This window comes from Zingiber officinale, chromosome 1B (genome assembly GCF_018446385.1).
Source record: "Zingiber officinale cultivar Zhangliang chromosome 1B, Zo_v1.1, whole genome shotgun sequence".
Classification (NCBI taxonomy): Eukaryota; Viridiplantae; Streptophyta; class Magnoliopsida; order Zingiberales; family Zingiberaceae; genus Zingiber; species Zingiber officinale.
Genome location: NC_055986.1, coordinates 167,771,272 through 167,783,273, shown reverse-complemented (window position 1 = coordinate 167,783,273; position 12,002 = coordinate 167,771,272). Strand labels below are relative to the sequence as shown.

Genomic DNA, 12,002 nt, shown 5'->3' with positions numbered 1-12,002 from the left:
AAAACTATTTTAAAAATTCTTTAAAAACTATTTTAAAAAAAATTCTTTAAAAACTACTTTAAAAATTATTTAAAAACTCTTTTAAAAATTCTTTAAAAACTATTTTAAAAATTCTTTAAAAACCATTTTAAAAATTCTTTAAAAAACTATTTTAAAAAATTCTTTAAAAACTATTTTAAAAATTATTTAAAAAACTCTTTTAAAAAATTCTTTAAAAACTATTTTTTTTTAAAAAAAAATTCTTTAAAAACTCTTTTAAAAACTATTTTAAAAATTCTTTAAAAACTATTTTAAAAATTCTTTAAAAACACTTTTTAAAATTCTTTAAAAACTATTTTAAAAATTCTTTAAAAACTATTTTAAAATTCTTTTAAAAAAATCATTTAAAAAATTATTTAAAAACTCTTTTAAAATTTATTTTATTTTAACTTAAAAAAAAATTTAAAATCATTTTAACTTAAAAATTATTAAAAAAATTATTTTAACTTAAAAATTATATAAAAAATTATTTTAACTTAAAAATTATTTTAACTTAAAATTATTTTAACATAAAATTTATTTTAATTAACTTAAAAAATATTTTTAAAGTTATTTTAACTTAAAAATTATTTCAAAAACTTTTAAAAATCATTTAAAAAAACTATTTTAAAAATCATTTTAAAACTATTTTAAAAAATTATGTATCATTTTGAAAAATTCTTCTTATTTTTTTTCACTCTAATAAAATTCTGTTAACTTAAAAAAAATAGTAATAATAATAAATTATTTTCACTTTAAAAATTATTATTTTGACTTTAAACTCATTTTAACCTTAAAATTATTTTTTTAATTTAACTTAACTGAAAATTAAATCTTAAATTAAAACGTAATATTGAAATTACAATTAAAATTGAAATTTTAACTTAAACTTAAAATTAAACTTAAACTTAAATTAACCACTAATATTAATTTAAATCTAAAATCAAAACTGAACAAACGTATGTTAATTGTCATAAAACATATTATAAAAATCATTTTAAATGCTGATTTTGAAATCCCAAATTAAATAAATAAATAAATAAAAATAAAGTATTAAATTATTTAGAAATCCCTTTTAAAAAAAATTAAATAAATAAAAAAATTAATAATAATTATAACTAATACTTTCATTGACCAACTCAATTAAGTAATATGAAATTTAAATTATTTCACTAAGTATTAAATTATTAAATCAGGTAAAAACTAATCAATAAATTATTGATAATGCTTAACTGTTATTGAATTAATAAAAGTTTATCTTATTTAACCTTAAACTAAAGTAAAGCGTCTGAATCTAAAATTAATTAATAATTGATTAATCAAATTCAAATAAACAGTTATACCAAGGATATAGAGATAATCATATAAGTGTTACTAAATTAGACAAATGTGTTAGGGCTTTGAAATTTAACACAACCAAACCTTAGTATTAACTTAAGGGAGAGATATTAAATTAAGGGGAGTAACCAATTCAGGGGGATTTTTTCTTTTTAAATTCCCTAGAAAAATTAATAAATTAAGGGAGAGTAATAAATTAAAGAAGTATCAAATTTAGGGGGAGGTTTATTTTCTTTAATCTCCTTAAGTGTTATTTTTTTTCTCTTTAAAATCTCTTTAGAAAATTCTACCCCCATTACTTTCAAAAGCTTTATTTTAGATATCAGGTTTAGGGGGAGGATTAAATCAACACTTAGCACCTAAATTATTTTCTCTGCCTTAAACATATTTAAACTCAGTCTTGAAAAGTAAATTTATTTAAACCCCGTCTTGAAACTTTGAGTCTGAAAACTCATGGTTGAAAAGTGCTTCAAAGTTGAAACGTATTTTGAAAATTTAAACCTTGAAATTTTGGTTTTAAAAACACATGTTTTAAAAGTGTTTTAAAAGTTGAAAATTACTTTGAAAATTTGATTTTAAAATTTGTAACTTATAACTCTATGTTTGGAAATTAAAATATCTAAACTTAGCGTTCCTAAATGTAAGCTTGAAAATTAGCTTTTAAAAATTTCTCTTAAGTTTACAAAGTCAATTAATTTTGCAGATATTATCTTTCAAAATTACTCAAAATGTACTAAATACTAAGTTATGTTGCTAAATTAGCTATTTTCAAAACTTAGTTATTTTACAAAAGTTAAGAAACAAAAGCTAAATTATTATTTAAACTCCCCCAAGTTACCTTGACATTTTTTTTCAAATTTTACTTTGTCTGAATTCCAAAATTACTTGACTTACATCCTTATTTGATGAATGCCAAAGGGGGAGGGATAGGTGGTTAAGTTAGAGAAACAAAATGTCAAATTTAAAAACTAACGTAAACCTTAAAAATCATGCTGGTTTCTTTTACTAGCATATTTTTCACTAACTTAATCAGGTTGTCATTCCATCAAAAAGGGGGAGATTGTTGGTGCGGTTAGCACTAACGGTCTAACTCAGGTTTTGATGAATGACAAATCAGGTTAAGTTAGGTGTGTCGTGATCTAACACTCTGATCGAGTGTGAGGCTAAGTCCAGATAGGTCGACGGACTGACCGGATGTCTGGCACGAAGTCCAAGCGGGTCGACGGACTGACCAGACGCTTGGCGAGAAGTCCAGCTAGGTCGACGGGCTGACCGGATAGCTGACGAGAAGTCCAAGCGGGTCGACGGGCTGACCGGACGCTTGGCGAGAAGTCCAGCTAGGTCGACGGGCTGACCGGATAGCTGGCGAGAAGTCCAGACGGGTTGAAGGGCTGACCGGACGTCTGGCAGGTAAGTAAAGGTAAGTCATTAGAAGGGAGTGACTGTGATGACGCGTTCTCGGAAAGGGAACATTAGGCGTCGATCCGGCTTAGATCCATTTCGGATATCTAAGTCAAGATCGTGATTAGATTCCGGTCTCGGAAAGACGGAATCTAAGTCATACTTCTTATACTGAACTCATAAATTGTGCTAACACTTTATTTTGCAGAATCTATTTGTCTCGGACTAACCTTATTTTGCAGGAAAGCTATTCGCTGGAAAAAGGTGGTCCGGGCGCCCGGAGGGGATTCGGGCGCCCGGGAGGCACCCGGGCGCCCTGGAGGCAAAAATTATCCTGATCGCGCGTCGCCACTTGGAGCTCGCTGGTTGGACTTGCCACGTCTCACCAGGGCGCCCGGAAGGGATCCAGGGCGCCCTGAGCTTCATATAAAAGATGGGGCGGAGGCAGAGCTGAATACACAACTATCAACTGAGAATCTACTGCTTGCTTTGCTGCTCTACGCTCCTGCGACGCCGCGAGGCTATTCCGACAAAGCGCTTTCTTAAGTCTAATTCTTCTTCTCCTGTTAAGTTTTAAGTTTGAGGAAGGTTTATTTTGTGCAAGGGCTATTCACCCCCCTCTAGCTGCAACCGAGGGTTCTAATAATTAGTATCACAGCCAGGACGCTTCAGGAGAACTAATTGCCGAAGGAAACACACGCGATGGCCGGAGCTAACATCCACCACCAACGTTTGAGGGGGAGTTCGTGTTTTGAAAACGACGAATGTGTTGGATCGAGATCGCGCTAGAAGGGGGGGGGTGAATAGCGCTCGTGACTTTCACACGTTTTGTATTTGTAAATCGACGAGAAAAGCAGCGGAATAATTAAAAGACACAACAGAATACCAAGATTTACTTGGTTCGGAGCCTTGGGCGACTCCTACTCCAAGGCTCGCAATCGTTTATCACTTTCGGTGGGCAACAACTATAATATCGCAAAATTCAGTACAACTATGAAATGGGTGCAATAGAAATTTAAAGCAATACCGACAATTAAATTACAGAAATAGGAGCATCGGGTTGTCGGAGACTTGTCGTAGCTTGGACGGAACTTTTTGTTAGCAACACACAGGAGAAAGAACGCTTGAGCCTTGATTGATCGAAGTGCTGCTTCGAGACAACCTTTTATAGGTCGTTGAGGGTGCCTCCAAGCCTGTCTGAGGCGCCTCCAACTTGCCGAGTTAGCCGCGCGGATCAGAACAGAACTGGTCGCAACTTATTTGGTTGAATGCGCCTCCATCACCCTTTGAGGCGCTTCCAAGTCTGTCTGAGGCGCCTCCAGATCCGTCCGAGGCGCCTCTACACCGACTGCGTGCGTTGCATCTGCCTTGCACCCGAGGCACCTCAAGCTCCATGAGGGCGCCTCAGGCACTGTTCATCCGAGGCAAAACTTTGTGTTTTAGTATCTGCAAGATATGTTAGTCCCAAAATACCCTATAACACAACGTTAACACATAATAAACATAATAGATGAAATATTTGACAACCTTCGGGTTGTCCGGTTCTAACTTCAGATTTATGACCGGAGACCCTAGGTCGAACCGACGCCTACTGTTCCCTCTTCCGGCGAACGCGTCCTCACCTACTCTACTCAGGAGAGTATACCTGTTGCTAGTTCGATCCTCTAAATCGACTGGACTTTTGCTCAGCGCTCGAGTGTTCAGGACTTTCTGCTGAACGTCCGCTTCACGACCCGCCCAGTCTTTCCACCCAATCCGCGCCACCGGGATTTTCACCTAGAGTCCTCGACTCTAGGACTTTTGCCCAAAGACCTCGACCCGCCAAGGCTTTCCACATAGGGTTACCACCCCCTATGACCTAGGGTTACCACCCCTAGGGTTTTCCACCTATCTAACCGCAGTTAGGACTTTCTTGAAAATAAGGGATGTAAATGAACCAAACGGTTCGCGAGCTATTCGGAGCTCGATTCAGTAAAACGCTCGTTCGAGTTCGTTCGTTTATCTTATCGAGCCGAGCTCGAGCTCAATTTTGAGCTCGACAGTTTTATCGAGCCGAGCTCGAGCTTAAGGATATTCGGCTCATGAGCTCACGAACATGTTCGTTTATAGGCTCGCGAGCCAAAAAAACGAGCCTTAAAATGAGCCTTAAACCGAGCCAAAAAAACGAGCTCTAAAACGAGCTATAAAACGAGATTTAAAATGAGCTTTAAAATGAGCCAAAAATGAGCTCTAAAACGAGTCAAAAACGAGCTATAAACGAGCCTGAGCTCGCTTAACGAGTTAGACTCGTTAACTTTGGTAATTGAGCTAATAGCGAGCCGAGCTCGAACTGTTCGCGAGTTTGATAATTTTAAAATGAGCCGAGCTCGAGCCTTGTGATAAAAGCTCGATTCGAGCTCGAGCCGAGCTTGAGCCCGAATATAACTTAAACGAGCTAAGCTCTAGCCTAATACTGTTCGGCTCGGTTCAGCTCGTTTACATCCCTACTGAAAAGCTCATTCAAGCATATTAGATAACAATTAAACTTAACTTTGAATCCCTTTTGTCATTATCAAGATTAAGGTTCGATCGTCGGATGCTTCCCATATCAACAAAATGGAGGTATTTCTTAAAATAGATTTTAATATTTTATTAATAATAAAATATGGTTATGAAGCATCAAAAAACACAAATAGAGAAGAAATTGAAAAACACCTCTGGACTAAAAAGCAGTTCGACGACTTTACGTCAAATAGTAAGGTTGAATATCATCTAATAAGCATACTACTAGTGGAGGATTTTGACAGAATCGGTAACTATCAAAGTGTGAAAAAACTTTGGGAAAAGTTCTTGAAGCTCTATGAAAAACCAATTGAAGTCGAATCCAACTCCTCAATGGACACCGAGTCATCGTCAGAAGAATTCGAGACCGAGGAAGTTGCCGGGACAGCCGCCGAATTCCTTCTTGAGGACAAAGAAAGCTCATCGCAGATGAACATCGATGAAGGGGGAGAGTCTTCGGAAGAAAATAGTAGTTCAGGGGGAGCTACGGATAACAAGATCGACAAGGTAGTCAAGTGATCTCCCGATAAGTTATTTAAATTTGTTAAATTATTATCTAAAGACTATTGTAAACTAGAAAAAGAAAATAAAGTATTAAAGTTAATTCTAGCATATTAGAAGATTTTGAAAAATTAAAATTAGAAAATGATAAATTGAAAATATAAGTAGAATACTTGAAAAATCGTGCATACTTAAATGTTAAAAATCAAAACAATAAGAGATATAATAATTTGAATTTGTATTTTAAATACCATAAGGGGCAAATTAAGAAAATCTCACAAAAATATTTTCTCAAAAGTTTCTCGATTAATCTAGTTGGAAGGAACCTATATTGAGTTCCAAAATTCTATCTAAATTAAAATTTAATTGGACTTAGGACTTTCAAGAGTAAATTAAATGTTAATTTCTTTAAAAGGCTTTAATGAAATAAAATATTTAATTGACCAACTCATAATGCATTTAATTGTAATAAATAATGCTTTAAATAGTTATAAAAAAAAATTCTTTTTAACTTAGAATTTTTTTTATAAATTTTTTTTTACTTAGAAATTTTTTACAATACTTGGAATTTCTAAAAATATTTACGTTACAATTTTTAAAGTGATATCAACATTATTTTTAATTTTTTAAAATTTTTTTTGAAGATTTTATTAATTGTTGGAAAATAGAGTTTTTTTTTTAATTTCCCTATTTTTTTGAAAAGTTATCCTTAGAAAAAAGAAAAAAATAGCACACATATATAAAAAGGGAGTTCTTGGAGCCCATCAATCTAGTAAGGGGAATTATAAAAGGGATCCTTCTCCATTGACATTGATATGTTCACACATATATACACATCTTCTATTTATTAGTATTTACTATCATCTTTTAATCACCATTATTCCTGACTTGATCGTTAATGTAATTATGTCAGGGACCCTCTTAATTCACTTACTAACGATTTCCTTTTCTTATGAGAAATTCTTAAAACTCGTCAACATACACATCACCAAGAGTCCACTTGCATTGTTTCCCGATGGATCAACTTTCTTAAAATTTTCAAACAAATCACTTATTTGTCAATAATTTAACATCTAAAAAAAGTCAATAAATACATTTTTAAAAATATTATTATTTTATTTTATTAGCAATTATTGAGTGGGGGTAATGCTAATTTTTTGCATTTAATGTGAAATTTAACTTCATTTTCATTTGATTTGGATGACATTGAAATAGGAAAACCAGGCGAGATTAATTTCTCCCTTCAAAAATTATTTAGGACAAGACCCCTGCTCTCCTTTTATTTTTATCTTCAAAAACTCTAAACCTATAAATAAATAAAATAAAATTTATTTATTATTATTAAAATCTCTAGTCATAAATGGCAAATCTTTCAGATATCATTTATGTATTATTAAAATAAATATTAACACGGCCTCCACTATCACACGACTCCGCGACTTACTGAAATTAAAAAATAAAAATAATCGTGCTGTGCCACTACATGACCACCATCTCATTCTTTCCATTTTACGCAAAGAATTTATTATCATTATTTTTTTTCACTAACATTTTAAAAAATAAATAAATAAATAAATGAAGATCATCAATGGCACCAAAGAAGTAGCTCTCAGTGCTCTTCATAATTCGCTGTCTTGGCCCGCCAAAGAATAACTACTAGTGTTTAAATTGACCCCCCGAATCAAGGCAATATCGTCATAATTCAACCGGTTAAATCGAATGCTGAAGGTCAAATTCATCCGATTCTATGAGCATTGAGCGAGCCGCGTTGAGTTAAAATTTAGGTATGTAGCTCTCCGATGTGCTTTGTTCGCTTTCGCTAACCGCTAACACTTGAAATGCCGACCGGGAAGTGATAAAGCTAAGTTAGATCCGAAAGTGAAGGTCAAACTTAATCGATTGGGTGGTTGTCGAATGCACAAAATTGAATAAAGTCCTAACTGTATTTACTTTTAAAAGAAATTTTGACAATTTTCAAATAAGGCCATCAAAATCAAACATAATAATAAATAATAAAATTGACTTATTTAGTTTTTTTTTTTTATGTTTCATAACTATTTACAATTTTAGAATTACTTATGTTTCAAATTATTAGATATCTGAGAAAGTTTGTTTAGTGGAGTAAAAGTTAAGAAAAGAACGAAGTTGCTCAAAGAAAGATACTATCGTCTATTTTCAAATCTAATTCAGGTTGTTCATCTTTTTTATCGACTAATTCTTACATTTTAACACGTAAGAGTTCGAATGATTTGATAGATATATGACTATATTCATCTATCCATCCAAATTAATTTTGGAAGAAAGACAAATTAGTTTTTTTTATCGAACTGATCGAATAGACCGAATTATTTGGGTACGTGATACTGTGAACCGACCGAACCAATTGAACCAAATTCTACTTTTAAAAACAGAGGGCCGGCCCAACCACCCAAAGCCCCCAGCATTATCAAAAGTCTCCCTTCCCTTCTTTATAGTATCACTGTCACGACCTCATCCTCCACCAGTCACCACCAGTCCACCACCACCACCACCACCATCCTCCAGCACGCCATGAAGTCCGGCCAGTACCACTCCGGAAAACCCCTCCTCCGGCGCCACCAGCAGCCGCCGGATCCGCCGTCGTCTTGCAGCTGCAAGACCGTCCTCCTCTGCCTCTCCGCCCTCATCCTCTTCTCCAAATTCTTCCTCTTCCCGTCGCGGCGGAGCTACCCGCCGCTGGTGCTGCCGCCGGGCTGCAATCTGTCGCAGGGCGAGTGGGTCCCCGACCTCGAGGGCCCCCTCTACACCAACGACACCTGCTTCACCATCCAGGAGCACCAGAACTGCCTCAAGTGGGGCCGCCCCGACCGCGACTTCCTCCGGTGGAAGTGGAAGCCGGCCGGCTGCGACCTCCCCCGCTTCGACCCGGTCTGGTTCCTCAGCCTCGTCACCGGCAAGTCCATCGTCTTCATCGGCGACTCCCTCGCCCGCAACCAGATGCAGTCCCTCATGTGCCTCATCTCCAGCGTACGCATTTATTTCCCTTTAAAATCGATCATATTTCCCATTGCTTTCGATTAAAACCATAAATTCATGTTATTAAAATATCTAGAAAGTTGATAAAGAAGATAGAAATTGAATGGCTCCAATCGGAGACAGGATCTACTGATCAGATCTTAGGGCCGTGAAAGAGATAAGTTGCGATCTAGTCTAGCAATTAGATCAGATCAGTAGATTCGAACGGATAATGAGGGGATTACAAATAGATTTTATTCATTTAATATAGTTTTTTTTTTCTCCTCTTTAGATCGCAATTTATTATTTGCTAATATATTTTAATCTCTAATTTAAAGCATTTTTAGCGGAGCAAATTAGGGGACAAGCCACTGACGTCTTCCACGTGGTGGTGATGTTTTAAACATAATATATTAGCTGGCAGTCATAAATTCCATGCTATTAAGGGAAGTTTTCATGTAGTCCCTGACAGTTTGGAATCTTCACAGCGCCCCTTACATTTTGAAAAACCAATCCTATTTTTCTTAATCTCATGACTAGGAAGTTGTAGCCGAGGGTAAAATGATATTAATATTCAAAATATGAGGGTCTTTTGATGAATATGGCCTGCAGACTACAATGCTTTTTATTGCAAAAAAGGCTTGGATTTTATTTAATAGTTCCAAATCAATTAGATCTGTTTGATCTAGTTTTAGGCTTTATAATAATTGGTCAATTTTGTCTCGTAGTTTACATTATTTATTTCTGTCGACACTGTATTTTTTAAATCAATTTCTGTCTTTAAATTAAATCACTTTTCGACAGAGTAAGGATATATCAAAGGTTTAAATCTTTTTTAAGAACCGATTTTTAAAATGATAAACTTCAGATGCTGAAATCGAATTTGCCTTTTTTTTTTTTTTATATTGGAGGGGAATAACTTCACTTTGTCTCTGTGTATGGCTTTTCAAAATACTTCTGTATCTTAGAAAGTTTGTCAATTTGCACCAAGATTTTCTGCAGTTCCTTTCGTTTTTATTCTAAATATTTTTCAGTGTTTTCATTTTCACCCCTGAGCTTCTACGACGCCTTTTAACTTTAGACCCCCAAATAAAGTATAATATATTTTCCCTAGTTTGACTTACTGCTTGATCTACTTTCCACATGGTTAAGATTAGGTGATTAAGATATCGTACTAGGGAGATACGATCTGATCTGATTGATTTTTTCTTATAGCAAGCGCAAAGTGAAATATTTTAAAAATGGTGGAGCAAATTAAAAAACAGTTGAAACTCGTGTATTTATTTATTTATTTAATAAACCAAAAGTATTGGAGCAAAATGAAAAGATACCTTTTACTTCCAAATGTCGGTGCCAAAGTGGTGCCCACTTCACGTTGGTGATCGGCTGTGAGGTGGCAACAATTGGAGTATTCTCATAGGTGGAGATGTCTGTGAATAAGATAAAATTTAGGGCGTAAAATAAAAACATTTGGAGCAGAATGGGATTTTGCGGGTTTGTTTTATTTTTCTCCATTATCCAATGTCGGTGCGGATGTGGTGACCACATCGCGTTGGTGATCCGGTCACTCCCGGTGAGCAGTGGAGTAGTCTCACCGTGCGCTGCGCTGCAGGTGGAGCGGCCTCAGGACCTGTCGGACGGCAAGAGCGAGAACTTCAAGCGGATGTTCTTCCCGCGTCACCGCCTCACCATCGCCATCTACTGGTCACCCTTCCTGATCAACGCGCATCTGATCGACAACGATGGGCCCAACCACACCGGCCTATGGAATCTCTTCCTCGACGAGGTGGACCCCACCTGGTACGCGCAGCTCCGCCGCTACGACTTGGTGGTCATCGCCGACGGCAACTGGTTCACCCGCCCTTCCCTCTTCTTCGAGAACCGCCGCCTCGTCGGCTGCCACTTCTGCCACCGCCCCAACGTCACTGACCTCACCCTCCGCTACTCCCACCGCGCCGCCTTCCGCACGGCCCTCGCCGCCATCAACCGCCTCGCCGCCTCCGGCCAGTTCACCGGCACCGTCTTCGTGCGCTCCTTCTCGCCGGCGCACTTCGAGGGCGGCGAGTGGAACAGCGGGGGGAACTGCCGCCGACGGCGGCCGTACCGGGCGAACGAGACGCATCTGCAGCCGCTGGACCAGGAGTTCTACGACCATCAGCTGGAGGAGTTCCGGGCGGCGACGGCGGCGGGGGGCGGGGCGAAGATGAGGCTGCTGGACACGACGGCGGCGATGCTGCTGCGGCCGGACGGGCACCCGAGCCGGTACGGCCACTCCGCCCACGACGCGGTGGCGATGTACAACGACTGCGTGCATTGGTGCTTGCCGGGGCCCGTCGACACGTGGAACCAGCTGCTGTTCGCCATGCTGGCACAAGAATCCAGTTGAATACAAATTGTTGTGAAACCATTATTATTAATAAGGAATTTTAATTGATAGTTATTTTTCTTACTGGAGTTGATTAATTAATTCCGCATTTTGTTTTTTTACTAATCTCAAATAATTGTGGAATTTCTCTTAATTTGTTTTTTTAAAAATAATTATCATTTAATGCCCAACTGGACCGAGCCTGCACGGGCCGGACCCAACAATGGGTTACAAATAATTAACCTCGAGCCGATTTGTGGGGTCTCATTGCCATAGAGATAAGGTCACATGGACCAGCTTGCCAACTATCCCTACTTAATATTTTAATCAATTATTAGTGCATAATAAATTAATTCTATGGGGATGGAGAAAAACATGCCCTTATTTTGTCATCATTCAATTATTACGCAACATGATTTGACCTGAGGCTGTGAAATATTGTAGCATATAAAAATATTTAAAAATAATCACACAAAAATCATCCAAGGTAGACTTTCCCCTCCCGATACACTTCCAAGTAAACACACTGAATAACCTTCTTTAGAAATATTCACTTGCGAAGAGCTTCACGTAACCTTTTTGAATTGTGAGTCAAAATCCTACTCATCGAATTCAATTTCCCTATTCCTTTGCCTACACGATTTTCTTTTTTTCCTATTGGTCAACTTGGAATCTAGCGCGAAATTTTATGTAATCTATATAAATGAGAAAGATAAGAAAGCAGTTAATCTACGTGAACGTCACGTACCCGATCTTACCTTGTTTGTTGTCGAGTAAACGGAGGCCTCCCTTGTGGGCACCACATATCCATCGACTAACAAGTCAGGTGTGGATTGTCGAATTC

General features: G+C 36.8%; 1 protein-coding gene across 1 annotated transcript; it reads left to right on the top strand.

Annotated features, from left to right (window-relative positions):
• The first annotated feature begins 8,207 nt into the window (after positions 1-8,207).
• LOC121990002 (protein trichome birefringence-like 19) lies at positions 8,208-11,242 on the top strand. Its single transcript, XM_042544283.1, has 2 exons — positions 8,208-8,805; positions 10,406-11,242. The coding sequence occupies exons 1-2, from the start codon at positions 8,350-8,352 to the stop codon at positions 11,177-11,179; spliced, it is 1,230 nt and encodes a 409-aa protein (XP_042400217.1). The 5' UTR covers positions 8,208-8,349; the 3' UTR covers positions 11,180-11,242.
• Positions 11,243-12,002: the final 760 nt, after the last annotated feature.

Coding starts and splice junctions, on each gene's coding strand:
- LOC121990002 (XM_042544283.1), top strand. CDS start 8,350: ATGAAGTCCGGCCAGTACCACTCCGGAAAACCCCTCCTCCGGCGCCAC. Junction 8,806..10,405: donor TCATGTGCCTCATCTCCAGC/GTACGCATTTAT, acceptor GCTGCGCTGCAG/GTGGAGCGGCCTCAGGACCT.